The 18,447-nt window shown below is 41.6% G+C and overlaps 1 protein-coding gene across 5 annotated transcripts in view; it reads left to right on the top strand.

Moving 5' to 3' along the window:
• Window positions 1-18,447, top strand: part of LOC114439432 (interferon-induced very large GTPase 1-like) — a 47,972-nt gene that overhangs the window by 23,515 nt on the left and 6,010 nt on the right. For 3 of the 5 annotated variants that reach the window (XM_028411363.1, XM_028411360.1, XM_028411361.1), the window contains 14 exons: window positions 3,308-3,413; window positions 4,808-4,839; window positions 4,943-5,051; window positions 5,359-5,408; window positions 5,707-5,815; window positions 6,977-7,008; window positions 7,115-7,223; window positions 7,529-7,578; window positions 7,877-7,985; window positions 10,358-10,389; window positions 10,496-10,604; window positions 10,912-10,961; window positions 11,260-11,368; window positions 18,317-18,354. In XM_028411363.1, coding sequence (XP_028267164.1) covers window positions 3,308-3,413; window positions 4,808-4,839; window positions 4,943-5,051; window positions 5,359-5,408; window positions 5,707-5,815; window positions 6,977-7,008; window positions 7,115-7,223; window positions 7,529-7,578; window positions 7,877-7,985; window positions 10,358-10,389; window positions 10,496-10,604; window positions 10,912-10,961; window positions 11,260-11,368; window positions 18,317-18,354 — 1,044 coding nt within the window. Of the gene's footprint in view, window positions 1-2,237; window positions 2,270-2,560; window positions 2,751-2,846; window positions 3,414-4,807; window positions 4,840-4,942; window positions 5,052-5,358; window positions 5,409-5,706; window positions 5,816-6,976; window positions 7,009-7,114; window positions 7,224-7,528; window positions 7,579-7,876; window positions 7,986-10,357; window positions 10,390-10,495; window positions 10,605-10,911; window positions 10,962-11,259; window positions 11,369-18,316; window positions 18,355-18,447 lie in introns of all 5 variants that reach the window. The other 2 variants (XM_028411364.1, XM_028411362.1) reach the window with 2 other exon arrangements.

The following is an 18,447-nucleotide window of genomic DNA, read 5'->3' as shown; positions in this document are numbered from 1 at the left end:
GTGGCCCCTCACACCCCTTGCAGTCCGCGAGGGGGGCACTTCTCCTTTTTTCTCTATTGATCTCTTCTCCTTGGTTCTCCTCTCCAGAGAAGTACAGCAACATAGATATGTACAAAAGATAGATGCCACTAGGTGGCGGTAAGACTGTAACTTGCATGCTCATTACTGTAAAGCAGGGGTGTCCAAACTACGGCCCGCGGCGGATTTTCTATGGCCCGCGGCTTCTATCTTAAAATGTGTAATTCTTGGCCCGCCAGCCAAACATATCATACAATCATAAATCATACAAAATCAACAGGCAATTCTTATTTTTGTTTTTAACTCATTGTGTAACGTTTGCATCACGATTCTCTGAGCAGAACATTATCTCCCTCTCAGTCTGCATCGTGGTGCGTCAGGCGGTGCTGCAGGGCCTGGTTGTTGGTTCCATCTACGCAGAGGGCTCCGAAGGTGCAAACACCGGTTCAGCACTTCGACACAATTCACCACGAGACTAAACATGCCTCTGCAGACAACCTGCTATCAGAGAGCGTCTGTACTGTAAAAGTGAAGTTCTCCAAAACTACGGAGCCCCTCTGTAAAAAAATAAATTGTGGCCACGAATTATTTATAACGTGCGCACAAAATATTGTCATTATTAGTTGCAGTATAGTAGCCCTATTAGAATTCATGGACTGGGGGCATGGGAGCGGGCTCCCGCCAGAGAGCAGTCTCCCCGTGCAGCAATGAGCGTCCCTCTGGGGAACGTGTCGGAGTACTGGGGGGCTCCAGGAGCGCAGGGGAGTGGAGCGGAGCGTCCCTCTCCCTGTGCATCGTGACGCTCCCTGCGGGCAGGAGCGGGCAGCAGGGAGCGATGCTAGAGCCGTTAGAGAAGTTGAAGCGACATGATGGAGAGAGAGAGGGACGCTCGTTGCTCCCTGCTGCACGGGGAGGCTGCGTCCTGGCCGGCAGCCTGCTCGGGCCTTTTTACCAGCGGCTGGATAAAAGCAACTCTCCAGAAATGCGAACATTTGTAAATCATGACTGTCTGTGATAAACTATGATGTGTTACTGGAGCAGCAATGAGCAGTCCGTCTTTGCTTGTTGTTCTCTGATGTTAAACACTTCTCTCAAAAAGACTCCGTCATTCAGTACGCATCTGTCGTAAGTCACGTCATCACGTTTTTACGTCTCGTTGCCATGCACTGCAAACCTGTGTAAACATTAAATTACAGACCCTTTGAGATCAGCACTAAATGACTCCCACCTGGTCTACCTGACATTTTACTGATGTCTGCTGCTCCTAAACCAGACCTGCCACATATGATCAGATCTCACCTTCACAGTAGAGTCAATAACTTGCCTGTTGCTCTGTTATCACAACCACACAGTTTCTGAAAGTTTTAAATTTATGCTGTATATTCAGATAACATTTTCTGATCTGTTCATCCGAATGCTAAGATGTTATTTTGTTTGCTGTGTAAGATGTAATATATTACAAAACAGCATACACAGTTTTTATTGTTTAAAATAATGACATCAGGGACTGCTGGCCCTCGGAGAGTTTCGCATTATCGAATCTTGCCCTCCCCGAAAAAAGTTTGGACACCCCTGCTGTAAAGGCTCATCCACACTGGATGAAGTAAGCAACTTCCTCTGTGATGGCAAAACCACTAAGAAAATGAGGAAGCAGTCCTCAATAACAAACTGTTAATTAATAATTTACATCTCAGACAAACAAAGGGCTTTGCAGGCTGCAGAGCAGAGTTATGACAACACTACAATAAAATAAAAATAAACAAAAAGGCAGCAGGGCATGTCTAGATGTTGTTAATAAAACTCCTAAAAGTCTGTAAGTTTCCTTTACAACTCTGCAGGCAGGAATGCTCCACTGTACAAAGACATATACATTCACATAGATTCAGAATAAATCTCAATGGAATTAAAAGGAAACTTCACTCACAGGACTGCAGAGGGTAAACATGACTCAGTATGGAGCATGACAGGTATTTAAACACCAGCTGGATATTCCAGTTTGTAGCTGGCTCATAAAGTGGAGGACAGACAGTAAGATGTAATGACGGCTCTTTGTGAATAACAAGCGCCAACAAGACAGAAATCAAATACCCTGTTAAGCCTCATTTGTATATAATGCTAAGTGTAATACATACACTCCACTTTGTGAAAATACTGATAGTTTTTTAACCAAATATTGTGTTTATTAAATGTTTTTCTGATTTCTGTTACATGATCTTCAGCCCAGTTCAAAGAGAGCACATCTGACACCAAGGTAAATTGAAGATTCTTTCTCCTATATCCATCATCATTATCTTACTAACAGATCTATATTCTACAGTAATTCTTCCCAGTGCTGCTACAGAGAATTCTCCTCAGAACTGAACGTTTGCCTGAATTTTCATGTGGAATTTCCATTGACCTTTTTTTCACTTAAGTACTTTGCATGTGGTGATCTAATTACTGTGCTCTAATTTTAAATTAACAGAAATGTGATGTTGATCTTCAGCTGGTTTCAGGTGCCTAATTACGTAACTAAGAGTTACATAAAATCTCCTTTTTTCAGGTGGATTCTGAATAACCTCAACAGAGAGAAAGAAATAGAATAGAATAGAATAGAATAGAATAGAATAGAATAGAATAGAATAGAATATACTTTATTAATCCCTTTGGGAAGGTCCCTCAGAGAAATTCGAGAAGGAGAAAACACACAAGAGTAGAGACTGATATGATGGCAGCTGGAAGCAATGGCAAAGGTAACAAGATAACTGATGATATTTGAGATTTCAAGCTGTGATGGTGGAACAAGAACTCAACACTTTAACCTGCTGATGTTCTTTTGTTCGTTGCAGTGAAGCCTGAGCTCACACTTGTGTTACTTGGTGACACCAGTACCATCGATGTTGGATCCAAAAACCTCTTAGTTGACCATAAAGACCAAACAAGCAGATTTTCATCCAAGCTGTATGAATTGTGTGGTCGACACATCTCAGTCATTAACATTTTTGGTTTACCAAACATTGACCAAATCCCATTAAATGAACCAGTTCATGCCTTTCTCCTACTGATATCAAATGGTCTGCACAACCGTCAGTACAGATCAGGAGTGCAGTGGTTAGCAAAGGCTGCTGGGAAAGAAAGTCTTTCTTATATGATGACAGTTGTGACTCATGAGTCTGAATCAAAATTTGAAACTGTGCTGACAGACCTGAAAGGTCACAGCACCTTTACTGAAAAAAGATACCACACATGTACAAGAAGTATGATGGATGAAGCAGAGATAATAACTCTGTTAGAAAAAATAGACGTCATGGTCGCTGAAAACAATCCCAGCTGCTACAGACTGATGTGTGATGAGAATGAAGAGCAGCAGGAAGACCTGGACCACAAATCCCACAAAGAGAAAAGTGCCGAGACAGGTGGGTCTTTACTATGAATTTTAATTATTTATATTTTAAAAAAAGTCAAACTGAATTTTATTTTTACCTTTTTCAATTACAAAAAAGTAACGTAAGGTCATTAAATGCTTTTTCCATCATCCTATAACTATCAAGTGTCAGAATGCTCAGGGGTCTCTTTTGGTAGGTCATGGACCCAATTAAATCTAAGAGCACTCCTCAAATCATTTTTTTCTAGAGATATTTAATAAGTTGGTAGCCAGTTTTTAATCACAATGTTTCTTGATCAAATGGTCGCTTGATACATCCATATTTAATTAGTTATTGCTGCCTAAAAAAAGAGGAAATGTGGCAGTATGGCCAACATGGCAGCAGCCTGATGGGACATTTTGAACTCACTTGTGTACAGTGGGGGTGTAAGTGGGGCAGCAGGGGCTCAGTGGTATAGCAGGGTTGTCCAATAACCGGAATGTTATTGTTGTGTCACTGTGTGTCCTTGGGCTGTGTGGCGCGCCTTGCTAGTCATTGTATGACACTGCTTGGCCGCAGCCTTAAACAATTTCCCTCTGTTCAGACTCGGGTCCATAGCAGTAGTGTAAGATTTTGTCCACATTACATGAAGTATATGGGTAGTACTGCAGAAAATACAGGGAGTTCCTTTGTAATGGCGAATACTCAACTTTGAGGCCACGCCCCCGCCACACGGTAATACTTTTGAAAGAGTTTTGGAATGCGTCTATTCCCTATGGTGTCCTGAGTGGACACAGTGAATTTCAGCTCAACTGGATGAAGTATGTGAGGCGTGAAAAGTTTTGAAGCAGGGACACAAATAAGCAAAAAATGGCCACATAAGTCAAAATGGCGGACTTCCTGTTGGGTTTGGAGGGGGGGTCCAAGAGACTTTTTTGTGCGTCTTGGGGTGATACATATGTGTGCCAATTTTCATAATCCTGTGTCAAACCGACCAGAGGGGCTACGCGTTGGGGGCGCTATAGAGCCATTTTCCTATGTGCATTTTAAAAGTCAGCAAATTTCAAAATTTTTCGGGCGAATGAATTTTTCTACCAAGTTTGGTGAGTTTTGGGGCATGTTAAGGCCCCCAAAAATGTGATCAAAGGGGGGGGGGGATAATAATCCTAAGGGTTTCATTAGCTCTTGCACCATTCGGTGCTCGGGCCCTAAAAATAACCAGGTCATCCATCAAACTAAACAGAGCAGACAAACACAGCAAATGCTGAAAGAACCTTTAGACAGTTAAGTAACAATTTTAACATTGAAATTAAAGAAATGTATTAAATCCAGTCATTCTGGCATCAGGGGGTCTTTTTGGAACGATCTTTAGCAAACACAAAATGTAAGAAAAAAAACATGCAGTGAATTCACACTGACCTGCTTTTTCTGACATGATCCTGCAGGAGAAGAGATGGTGGCTGAAGCCAAGCTAAAGGTACTTTTAATTTGATCCTCACTAACTGTTAGATTCGTTTGTGGTCATCTGAATGGTGCCGTCTTGGCCTCATGAGTATTAAAAACCCTTACCTTTTGATCAGTGTGATTCAATGAAAGAACCTGGAGGTGCTGAAGACTCCGAGAAGACTGATGACAGCACAGGAGGGGAACCTGAAACCAGGTCTGAACCATCTGAAGCCAAAGAGAAAGGTAACAGCTTCATGAATACTGTAATGGTACAGTTACATGTAGCCCAACCAAAAGATATTACAACAATATGTTAGATATCACTTTCACATGAACACAACAGACTGTCTGAAAACATAATGCCTGCTGCCATGGCTGTCACCAGCTCAGAGACACAGAGATCCATCAAATCCAACTACTTTGGATAGAAGGGGGTAAAATTGTGTCATCTGGATGCATCAAATTTAGGAAAGAAAATGATATAAAACAAAATAATGTAGATGTTTAGCTAGTTCAGTTATATACTGTGGCCTTACTGTGTGTTTCTTAGATTGTTCTGCTGCAGAAGAGATGGAAAATCAATCTGAGATCAAGGAACAGGTAAGAATGTGTCAAATACATCAAGGACTTTTTTTCTAAAACACTCTACTCTTGGGAGGTAGACCAGATCAGACTTTTAGGCTTCTGTGTGAACTGTCTCAGTATCAAAGGCTACAAAAAGCTATATTAATTGGTATTTAACATTTATAATATCATTAGTAATTTAATGAATGACTGATCCTGAGTGCTTGGTGTTGACCTAAATAGCATTTTCTGAGCCTAACAATTACTGAAAACATTCAACACAAACTCTCTGAACAGGTGAAGTTAACTTAATATAACGTTACCTTTTGTTCAGCGTGATTCAATGAAGGAACCTGGAAGTGATGAAAACTCAGAGAAGACTGACGACAGCACAGGAGGACAATCTGAAACCACATCTGAACGATGTGAAGCCAAAGACAAAGGTAACAGCTTAGTTATTGCTGCCTAAAAAAGAGGAAGTGTGGCAGTATGGCCATCATGGCAGCAGCCTGATGGGACATTTTGAACTCACTTATGTACAATGGTGGAAAGTAACTAAGTATTTATACTTTGTTACTGTACTTAAGTAGATTTATATGTATTTATACATTACTTAAGTAAAAATAATAGTGCATACTTTATACTTTTACTTCATTACATGTTGCAGCTGTTACCTGTACTTTCTACTCCACTACATTTCTACAGTGTTTGTAGTTACTTGTCACATTTGATGAACACAGTGCTGGACTGATGTGAGGTCAGACTCTGCATGGAGGTGGTGTCACGCTGCCAGCTGTGTTTCTATAATGAGCCTCAGTCATGATGCCATTGCTCTGGCTCAGTTAGCTTAGTTAGCTACTGTCTGCTAACACAGGTCCATGCATTAATCACAACCTGAATCTTAAGCAGGAATACTTTCACAGCAAAAATGGTGAATGCATGTTTTTATTAGCAGCCTCTCTGTTCACTTGATGCCCACAGCCTGCCTCATGACACACAGACTTCTAAATCAGAATCAGAAATACTTTAATAATCCCAGAAGGGAAACTGCTTATCCATAGCTGGTTCTGGGTACTGAAAATGTAAATTGACTACACATTGTCAATTTTAATTTTAAGATGATTTCTTTGATTATTTTAACCTGATCAGATATCCTTTTCAATGGAAACGATATATTTTTTTTTTCGGTGCATGAGTACTTTTAATACTTTAAGTACATTTAAAACTAAGTACTTAGAACTTTTACTTAAGTAGGATTGTTGATGTAGCACTTTTACTTTTACTTGAGTAAATATTTTGGTGGGTAATTGTGCTTTTACTTAAGTACTGAGCTTCAGTACTTCCTCCACCGCTGCTTATGTACAATGGGGGTGTAACCAGGTCATCCATCAAACTAAACAGAGCAGACAAACACAGCAAATGCTGAAAGAACCTTTAGACAGTTAAGTAACAATTTTAACATTGAAATTAAAGAAATGTATTAAATCCAGTCATTCTGGCATCAAGGGGGTCTTTTTGGAACGATCTTTAGTAAACACATAATGTAAGAAAAAAAACATGAAGTGAATTCACACTGACCTGCTTTTTCTGACATGATCCTGCAGGAGAAGAGATGGTGGCTGAAGCCAAGCTAAAGGTATGACTTTTAATTTGATCCTCACTAACTGTTAGATTCTTTTGTGATCATCTGAATGGTGCCGTCTTCGCCTCATCAGTATTAAAAACCCTTACCTTTTGATCAGTGTGATTCAATGAAAGAACCTGGAGGTGCTGAAGACTCCGAGAAGACTGATGACAGCACAGGAGGGGAACCTGAAACCAGGTCTGAACCATCTGAAGCCAAAGAGAAAGGTAACAGCTTCATGAATACTGTAATGGTACAATTACATGTAGCCCAACCAAAAGATATTACAACAATATGTTAGATATCACTTTCACATGAACACAACAGACTGTCTGAAAACACAATGCCTGCTGCCATGGCTGTCACCAGCTCAGAGACACAGAGATCCATCAAATCCAACTACTTTGGATAGAAGGGGGTAAAATTGTGTCATCTGGATGCATCAAATTTAGGAAAGAAAATTATAAAAAAAAATAATGTAGATGTTTAGCTAGTTCAGTTATATTCTGTGGCCTTACTGTGTGTTTCTTAGATTGTTCTGCTGCAGAAGAGGTGGAAAATAAATCTGAGATCAAGGAACAGGTAAGAATGTGTCAAATACATCAAGGACTTTTTTTCTAAAACACTCTACTCTTGGGAGGTAGACCAGATCAGACTTTTAGGCTTCTGTGTGAACTGTCTCAGTATCAAAAGCTACAAAAAGCTATATTAATTGGTACTTAATATTTATAATATCATTAGTAATTTAATGAATGACTGATCCTGAGTGCTTGGTGTTGACCTAAATAGCATTTTCTGAGCCTAACAATTACTGAAAACATTCAACACAAACTCTCTGAACAGGTGAAGTTAACTTAATATAACGTTACCTTTTGTTCAGCGTGATTCAATGAAGGAACCTGGAAGTGATGAAAACTCAGAGAAGACTGACGACAGCACAGGAGGACAATCTGAAACCACATCTGAACGATGTGAAGCCAAAGACAAAGGTAACAGCTTAGTTATTGCTGCTTAAAAAACAGGAAGTGTGGCAGTATGGCCATCATGGCAGCAGCCTGATGGGACATTTTGAACTCACTTATCTACAATGGTGGAAAGTAACTAAGTATTTATACATTGTTAGAATCAGAATCAGAATCATGTTTATTGCCATGTAAGTGAAGGGGGTTCACATTACTAGGAATTTGCCTTAGTGATTGGTGCATACAAAGAACATATAACAATTAACATGCAATAAGATAAAAACTAAGATAAAATTAAGTAAATAAACTAAAGTAAGGCTAAATTTACATGACAGACATGGCGTAACAGACATACAATGAACAGAACATAAAATACTGTGCAGATGAAATGGTAAACATAGACCCTTATATGATCGAATGGAACAGTGTAATAATGTAATAATGTAACAGGTACCACATGGATCGGTGAGGTGGTAATAGTGTGCAAGTAGTGCAAGATGGTGTAAACAGTGCAAATAGTCGTCATTGTGCAGTGACTATACTAAAGTGACCTTCTGAAGACAGTGCAGAGCAGTGCATTAATTACAGTTTAACAGTCCAACAGCAGAGGGGAAGAAGCTGTTCTTGTGGCGTGAGGTTCTGGTCCGAATGGACCGTAACCTCCTGCCTGAGGGGAGTGGCTCAAAGAGTCCGTGTCCAGGGTGAGAAGGGTCAGCTGTGATCCGACCTGCACGCCTCAGAGTCCTGGAGACGTACAGGTCCTCGATAGATGGCAGGCTGCAGCCGATCACCTTCTCAGCAGAGCGCACAACACGCTGCAGTCTGTGCCTGTCCCTGGCAGTGGCCCCAGCATACCACACTGTGATGGAGGAGGTGAGGATGGACTCAATGATGGCAGTGTAGAACTGAACCATCATCCTGGCTGGCACCTTGAGTTTCCTCAGCTGCCGCAGGAAGTACATCCTCTGCTGGGCCTTTTTGATGAGGGAGCTGATGGTGAGCTCCCACTTGAGGTCCTGGGTGATGGTGGTACCCAGGAAGCGGAAAGAGTCCACTGTGGAGATGGGGGTGTCTGTCAGGGTGAGGGGGGGTGATGGAGCTGGCACTTTCCGAAAGTCTACTGTCATCTCCACTGTCTTCTGGGCATTCAGCTCCAGGTTGTTGTCAGCACACCAGGACACCAGACGGTCCACCTCCATCCTGTAGGCAGACTCATCCCCGTCTGAGATGAGTCCAATGAGGGTGGTGTCGTCAGCAAACTTAATCAGCTTGACAGACTGGTGGCTGGAGGTGCAGCAGTTGGTGTACAGGGAGAAGAGCAGAGGGGAAAGTACACAGCCTTGGGGGGTACCGGTGCTGATGGTCCTTGTTACTGTACTTAAGTAGATTTATATGTATTTATACATTACTTAAGTAAAAATAATAGTGCATACTTTATACTTTTACTCCATTACATGTTGCAGCTGTTACCTGTACTTTCTACTCCACTACATTTCTACAGTGTTTGTAGTTACTTGTCACATTTGATGAACACAGTGCTGGACTGATGTGAGGTCAGACTCTGCATGGAGGTGGTGTCACGCTGCCAGCTGTGTTTCTATAATGAGCCTCAGTCATGATGCCGGTGCTCTGGCTCAGTTAGCTTAGTTAGCTACTGTCTGCTAACACAGGTCCATGCATTAATCACAACATGAATCTAAAGCAGGAATACTTTCACAGCAAAAATGGTGAATGCATGTTTTTTATTAGCAGCCTCTCTGTTCACTTGATGCCCACAGCCTGCCTCGTGACACACAGACTTCTAAATCAGAATCAGAAATACTTTAACAATACCAGAAGGGAAACTGCTTATCCATAGCTGGTTCTGGGTACTGAAAATGTAAATTGACTACACATTGTCAATTTTAATTTTAAGATGATTTCTTTGATTATTTTAACCTGATCAGATATCCTTTTCAATGGAAACAATATTTTTTTTTTCGGTGCATGAGTACTTTTAATACTTTAAGTACATTTAAAACTAAGTACTTAGAACTTTTACTTAAGTAGGATTGTTGATGTAGCACTTTTACTTTTACTTGAGTAAATATTTTGGTGGGTAATTGTGCTTTTACTTAAGTACTGAGCTTCAGTACTTCCTCCACCGCTGCTTATGTACAATGGGGGTGTAACCAGGTCATCCATCAAACTAAACAGAGCAGACAAACACAGCAAATGCTGAAAGAACCTTTAGACAGTTAAGTAACAATTTTAACATTGAAATTAAAGAAATGTATTAAATCCAGTCATTCTGGCATCAAGGGGGTCTTTTTGGAACGATCTTTAGCAAACACAAAATGTAAGAAAAAAAACATGCAGTGAATTCACACTGACCTGCTTTTTCTGACATGATCCTGCAGGAGAAGAGATGGTGGCTGAAGCCAAGCTAAAGGTATGACTTTTAATTTGATCCTCACTAACTGTTAGATTCTTTTGTGGTCATCTGAATGGTGCCGTCTTCGCCTCATCAGTATTAAAAACCCTTACCTTTTGATCAGTGTGATTCAACGAAAGAACCTGGAGGTGCTGAAGACTCCGAGAAGACTGATGACAGCACAGGAGGGGAACCTGAAACCAGGTCTGAACCATCTGAAGCCAAAGAGAAAGGTAACAGCTTCATGAATACTGTAATGGTACAATTACATGTAGCCCAACCAAAAGATATTACAACAATATGTTAGATATCACTTTCACATGAACACAACAGACTGTCTGAAAACATAATGCCTGCTGCCATGGCTGTCACCAGCTCAGAGACACAGAGATCCATCAAATCCAACTACTTTGGATAGAAGGGGGTAAAATTGTGTCATCTGGATGCATCAAATTTAGGAAAGAAAATTATATAAAACAAAATAATGTAGATGTTTAGCTAGTTCAGTTATATTCTGTGGCCTTACTGTGTGTTTCTTAGATTGTTCTGCTGCAGAAGAGATGGAAAATCAATCTGAGATCAAGGAACAGGTAAGAATGTGTCAAATACATCAAGGACTTTTTTTCTAAAACACTCTACTCTTGGGAGGTAGACCAGATCAGACTTTTAGGCTTCTGTGTGAACTGTCTCAGTATCAAAAGCTACAAAAAGCTATATTAATTGGTATTTAACATTTATAATATCATTAGTAATTTAATGAATGACTGATCCTGAGTGCTTGGTGTTGACCTAAATAGCATTTTCTGAGCCTAACAATTACTGAAAACATTCAACACAAACTCTCTGAACAGGTGAAGTTAACTTAATATAACGTTACCTTTTGTTCAGCGTGATTCAATGAAGGAACCTGGAAGTGATGAAAACTCAGAGAAGACTGACGACAGCACAGGAGGACAATCTGAAACCACATCTGAACAATGTGAAGCCAAAGACAAAGGTAACAGCTTAGTTATTGCTGCCTAAAAAAGAGGAAGTGTGGCAGTATGGCCATCATGGCAGCAGCCTGGTGGGACATTTTGAACTCACTAATGTACAATGGTGGAAAGTAACTAAGTATTTACAGGGCTCTAGACTAACTGGTTGCACTGGTGCGCCTAACTTTTTTTCTTAGGTGCACCGCATTACACTTACATACATTTTGTACATATGAACAGGCTTAATAATCACATATCATCTTAAAATGAATTTGGACCTTGTATAATGAACACAGTTATATAAAAAGTATTTTAAATACTGATAAAGTACTGATAGTACTCATTCAAATTATGAACAAACTAGCCAACAAGTCTGCATGTCAGAAATCCATAATGAAGATTCAAAGTTCATACAGCACTCTTCATTTCCCTGTTTGCTTTTTCTGGCTGTTGCTCCTCACTTATCTATCTGCCAATGTGAATTAAAAAATGACTAAAATTATATACACCATTATTTATTTAATAGTTGTGATTGATATATATATTTTGTTTTCTTCAACACGTTTCTAATGTAGCTACAGTATCTCTTCTCTCATCTTCCTCGCCTCTCTTCCTCTCTGCCTCTCTGCCTCAGTGTCTCCTCTCTTTCTAAAGCTGAGCTCCAGCTGACAGACTTTTCATTCTGTCTGTTACAGTTTTAGCTGTATGCAGATATCATACTGGCAGACAATGGTCCACTGTAGCAGTATAATAACAATACTTTTTAAATGGGCGTTCGTCATGTACTATAACTCCTTAAAACCAGCTGACTGCTGTCAGTCAGTGACTCAGCCTTCATGGATGGAACCACACAGGTCAGATAACACTGTCCGTCAGACCTGTTGTTCAGTCTGTTATAATGCTACGAGCACGTCACGCCCCCTCCCTGAACATTACCGGCTTGTTATCATCACTCATTCAGGTCAACAGCAAATTAGCAAAACCCACATAGTAGCAAGAAATCCTCCTCCTCTGCTGTATGTTCACCTAAACTGCGGATTCTGCTGTTCAGCAGCGAAACGTCTTTAAACTCTGTCTGTCAGTGTCCTTGTGCGCGCCGCAGTGAGAGGGCCGTATGAGTTCTGCACACACGCTTCAAAAAGTCCGGGACAAAACGAACTTTGTTCTTGTACTCGTCACCTCGGGTAACAGATTTCTCTGTTCTCGTGGAGTATGGAACGATGGGTTACGTTGTAACCTTGGTTCTCTGAGTGGAGAGACTCTCTGAGTGGAGATCTCTCCACCCTACATATTCCATATGTACGCGGACTGATCCCCACGGGAGCAGTATGACGTGGACACTCTTTAAGACACACCACCTGTGGTGGCCACGCAATGACTGGCACCGTGGCTATATAAGCACCACGCATGCGTGGCCTCCTCGGTTAACTTTGATTGGAACGCGTTTCCGAGTGGCCTGGAGCTGGAGAGATAGTCTCCACTCAGAGAACCAAGGTTACAATGTAACCCATCGTTCTCTTTCGTGTCGAGACTATCTCTCCACCCTACATATTCCATATGTACGGGGACTCTGTAAGACACACCACGAGGAAACCAAGCAGACAGTGCTGCAATGGCTGAGGGTGCGACGGCAGACGAACTGGGGTGAGACGTCCCTGCCACCTGAATAAACACTCATGTGGTCAACAGAGAAATATTTATATACACACACCCATCCCTTGTCCAGTGCCCAAGGGCCCTCGTACTTGGCTGGCCTGCCAGACGCTAAGTCGGTTGTAAAGGGTGGAAGGCCATCCCGGCCTGCCCTCGTTAGCAGCAGGCTGGCTCGGAAAAAAAACGCCTCATTAGTCTGACCACCACCTGGGTGTCGGAACGTCATGGGAAACCTGGCAATGTATGAGGCGAGACTGCAAGACTAATTCAGGCAGCATAGCCACAATAACCACCAGGGGGAGGGAGATCAACTCCACCATCCCCGAAAAACGACACTCCAGGCCAGGGTCCTAATGGGGAGCCATGGCCTGGAAGGCAGGGTATATTGAGACCTGTTCTTTTCTGCGTCCTGCTGTGCCGTGCCCAGTACATGTTTGGCAAACATTGTGCAGGCTGCTACATTTATTCATAAGAAACCGATAAATGTAGATGGGGTCATCGCAGAGGCCTCCTCACAAATTTCCGACAAGGACGAACAGCAGGTCAGTTGTTCTGTGGGCATGTGTGCGGGCAACGTATACTGTTAGAGTCCTAACAGGACATAGCAGTGACGACCCCATTTTACGTGCCCCACCATCGTCATCCTGAGGAGGGTGGAAGGGGTACGGCCGAATGGACCCCGGTAGGGTCTTTGGGTGGAATGCAGGATGCAGGTGCAGTACCACTCCTGCATCCCATGGCGGGAACCGGCAGCATTCCTCATGTACAGAGAAAGCATGCAGTTCCCCCACTCTCTCAGCTGACACTATGACCAGCAAGAGTGTCCAAGAGGAAGCCAGTTCAGCACAACTGTTTCCAGGGGCTCAATGGCTCATTATGCAACGCCACCAACACCACCTCCAAGTCCCCTGGAGGAACTGTTGGCCCCCTCTGTAGGGGCGTAATCCCTCTGACAACTGGGCAATAAGGTGGCAACCTTCACCAGCCGGAAGAGGTAACCCCCAGCGCTTAAACCACGCACCGTGGTAATACGCCGGGTGCGGCATGCTCTGCCGTAAGAAGACCAGCTGGGTGGCCGAGCACCTAGGGAGGCAACCCCACGGCCAAGAACTGAGCCCTCTCAGGGGCCAGGCACAATGTGCAAGCCCCTGGGGCAAAGGGGTGGAACAGCCCGGGACAGGAGATCCCGTCTGGCTGGCAGTTCCCAGGGCTACCCGCAAAGGAGGGAAGCGTTCGCTGGGAACCAGGTCATCTGAGGACAATTCGAGGCCACCAAGATGAGACTCACCTTCTCCACCTGAACTCTATGAAGAGTGGGTGCAGAAGGGTAGAAGGGGGGAAGGCCGTGGCCACTACCCCGTCCGTAGACGTCGCTAGCCCTATTTTAGGGGGGCTTCAGCCTCCCTAAAATAATCCAAACCATGTGATGTGGTGTGTCACCTACCAGTGGTGTCAGGAGTTCATCCAAGTGCTGAACTCCTAACCTAATCCACCAAACAGTTAGAACTGATGAAGCTGCTTGGATGAGCAGCGAAACGTCTTCTAGAAAACTCTACAAGTCCAGACTCCTTGCTTCAATCTTCTCTATGTTTGTAGTTACTTGTTACATGTGATGAACACAGATCTGGACTGATGTGAGGTCAGACTCATGCATGGAGGTGGTGTCACGCTGCCAGCTGTGTTTCTATAATGAGCCTCAGTCACGATGCCAGTGCTCTGGCTCAGTTAGCTTAGTTAGCTACTGTCTGCAAACACAAATCCATCCATTAATCACAACATTAATCTAAAGCAGGAATACTTTCACAGCATAAATGGTGAATGCCTGTTTTTTTATTAGCAGCCTCTCTGTTCACTTGATGCCCACAGCCTGCCTCATGACACACAGACTTCTGAATCAGAAGGATCTTTAAGTGTATTCTTGAGCCCACTGGGAGCGAGTGAAGAGACGCTAGAACAGGAGAGATATGATCCCTTTGGCTGCTTCCTGTCAGAACTCTAGCTGCTGTGTTCTGGATCAGCTGCAGGCTGTTGATGGAGTAATGTGGACATCCAGACAATAAAGAGTTACAGTAGTCAAGTCTTGAAGTGGCAAAATAGTAAAAAGTCGGCGGTCATCCAGTCCTTTATGTCCTTTAGACACGCCTGTAGTCTGACTAGCGGCTCCGTTTCTTCAGGCTTCATGGATAAATACAGCTGGGTATCATCAGCATAACAATGAAAGTTTATGCCGTGACCTGGACGATGTTTCCTAGGGGGAGCATGTAGAGGGTGAACAAGATCGGTCCGAGCACAGAACCCTGTGGAACACCGTGATTAACCCTTGTAGACGAGGAGGAAAAACATTATTAACATGAACAAAGTGAAATCTATCAGATAAATATGATTTAAACCAGAGCAGTGCTGTTCCTGTAATCCTAATCTCGTGTTCTAATCTGTGTAGCAGGATACGATGATCTACTGTGTCAAAGGCAGCACTGAGATCCAGTAGAACGAGTACAGAGACAAGTCCATGATCTGATGCCATGAGGAGGTCATTAGTGAGTTTAAGCACTGGATTCAATCCAGACTGGAAAGCATCAAGCAGACCACAATCAAAATATCTATCTATATATATATAGATAGATATATCTATCTATCTATATATATATATATATAGATATATCTATCTATATATATATATATATAGATATATCTATCTATCTATCTATATATATATAGATAGATATATCTATCTATATATATATAGATAGATAGATATTTTGGAAGCAAAACTGATTAAAACCATGTTTCTAGCGAGAGCTATTTGGCCAGCATAACTCACTCAAAACCTGCCCAATATGAAAAAAACAGTTCAAATCACAACCTCTAGAATCTTATTGTTCAGACTGCCATATGCAAGTAAAAACACGTCGTAAGCACACATAACTTTGCTGTTGCACTAAATAACTAAACAAAGTAACACAAACAAGCAAAGATTGCAATCGGGCAACAGCATAGACTGGCCAAGCCTTCCTGATCAAGGCGTCACGGAAAACGGAAAAAGATGTGTTCACTACCAACAGAAATGTGATTAACCAAACAGTAGAATCCACCTTACTCAAAAATTATGCAGGCAGGCTCTCAATAACTAGCTCTCTGCTCTCGCCTATAGGTGCGTATTATGTGTGCACACACAAAGATACCACATATGTACAAGAAGTATGATGGACGAAACGGAGATAATGACTCTGTTAGAAAAAGTAGACGTCGTGGTCGCTGAAAACAATCACAGCTGCTACAGACTGATGTGTGATGAGAATAAAGAGCAGCAGGAAGAGCTGGACCACAAATCCTACAAAGAGGAAAGTGTCTACTGTGAATTTTAACATTTACATTCCTAAAAAAGGCACACTGAATTTGATTTTTACCTTTTTTGTAGCATTGTGGGAGCCCAAAGGAAACCTATCAAAATCACAAATTAAGTTGGGTGCCAGGCGAGATTTAGCTTGTCAATTTTAAGTTAACTTGAGTCACTTTTAGCCCCACCCCTACCCCACACTAAAAACAGACAGAAACAGAAAACGCAGGACTCAGGAATGCTGTGAGCAATGTCAGGTTATTATTTTGAATACAACAGATCAAATCTAAATAAAAGTGACTAACAGTCTAAGTCAAAATTAAGTCTCAAACTAAGGGAGAGTCCAACATTGACCAGGAGGATTCATTTCCATAAATAAATAAAAAAAAAATCAGCAGTCTCTTGTCAATAGAATCCAAACTAAGGTTCTTATGAAGGGGGGTCAGGGAGGTCCCAGAGGTGAGGGGAGATCCGGCTGCCACACAAAGTTTGTCCCAGTTGGTGCTGGTTTGGCCTCCTCTTTTCATGCACTCTGTTTTCAGGCTTCTTTCTCCCAATGCACTCTGCTCCCAGCCTCTCCTGCTGCTGCCACACACACACACACACACACACACAGGTGCACCCAGGTCCTAATTATCCCTGCTCCTCAGCCTCTCTCTCCTTGACCACACCCTCCACCAACTCAAAAGGAGCAGTGCTGCTACAAAATCATAAATGCTTGTATATGGCAAGATATAAGGTCATTAAATACATTTTCCATCATCTGTCAAGTGGCAGTATGGCCATCATGGCAGCAGCCTGATGGGACATTTTGGCCTTACTTGTGTACAGAGGGGGTGTAACCAGGTCATCCATCAAACTAACCAGAGCTGACAAACACAGAACATGCTGAAAGAACTATTAGACAGTCAAATAATAAATCAAAAAATAAAAATTAAAGAAATGTACTAAATGTAGTCATTCTGGCCTCAAGGGGGTCATTTTGGAATTATCTTTATCTTACACAAAATGTAAGAAAAAACATGGAGTGAATAATGATGTTTTGAACCACTTAGGGCTGTAGTATTGTACTGGAGACATTCCAACAAATAGAGAATATAGGATGTCTAATATATTAGATATGACCTTGTGTAACTAGATTTGGTGTCATTGTATTATCATATTTGTAGGATATCCCACCAAAAGATGGTCTCACACTTGAACTGATGATCTCAGGTTTTAATGAAAAACCAACGTAAGAGCTGGTTAAAAACACAAAAGAACAATATATAATACGTTAGCTACTTTCCTCACAGTCTGCATATACATAGCTTAACCACAGCTCATATTTAGCGAATGCTAACTTAACTAAACAATCAGTAAGAAAGTTAATAAAGTTCAAATTTAACTTAAGACACAGACAATACCAACAAATACGAACCTTGTTCGTATTTGTTGCTAATACATGAAACATTCTGTTTTTAATACTCTGTCTTTACCGTTTGTTGCCGTCACAGTACTGTTTTGTTATTAGCAGAACTCCGCGATTGCAGTGAAAACCCTTTCAAAATAAAAGCCCTCGTATTTAAAATAAAATATAATACAATATAAGCTAAAACCAAGATGCAAACATGCTGTAAAGATAACAGAATAATAATTAACAGGGCTATCTTCGTAAGAAGGCAAAATATAAATGGGGTATTTACAATATTCATTATTCAGAAAAAGAAAAAAGTCTAAAGAATCTAGAGGAAAGAAGGAGAAAGGTAAAAGCCCCATGAAGAAATAAAACAGAAAAGAGGTTGTCGATTAACACAGTGACAAACACACAGTAAAAAGGTTGAGTACACCAACTAAAGACAGGCCATTAGAGATTTAATATTTATCATCCCATCTTGTGATGTTTTATGTATTGTTTTACAGGATTAAAACACAATTAAAGGTGTCAAGACTTTTTTATCGCATTATTATTGTCATCTGATTAACTATTGATTCATTGCAGGATCTTTGGATAGGCATGTGAGCGGGCACAAAGAAAAGGTCAGAAAGTCTTTTACTCTAATTTATCTTAAGCACATGAGAATGCAATGAAATTATTGCAGCCTTATTTAAAAACCAAATTATTTATTCCTT

Source organism: Parambassis ranga, chromosome 8 (assembly GCF_900634625.1).
Source record: "Parambassis ranga chromosome 8, fParRan2.1, whole genome shotgun sequence".
Taxonomy (NCBI): Eukaryota; Metazoa; Chordata; class Actinopteri; family Ambassidae; genus Parambassis; species Parambassis ranga.
This window is presented reverse-complemented; position numbering and strand designations above follow the sequence as displayed.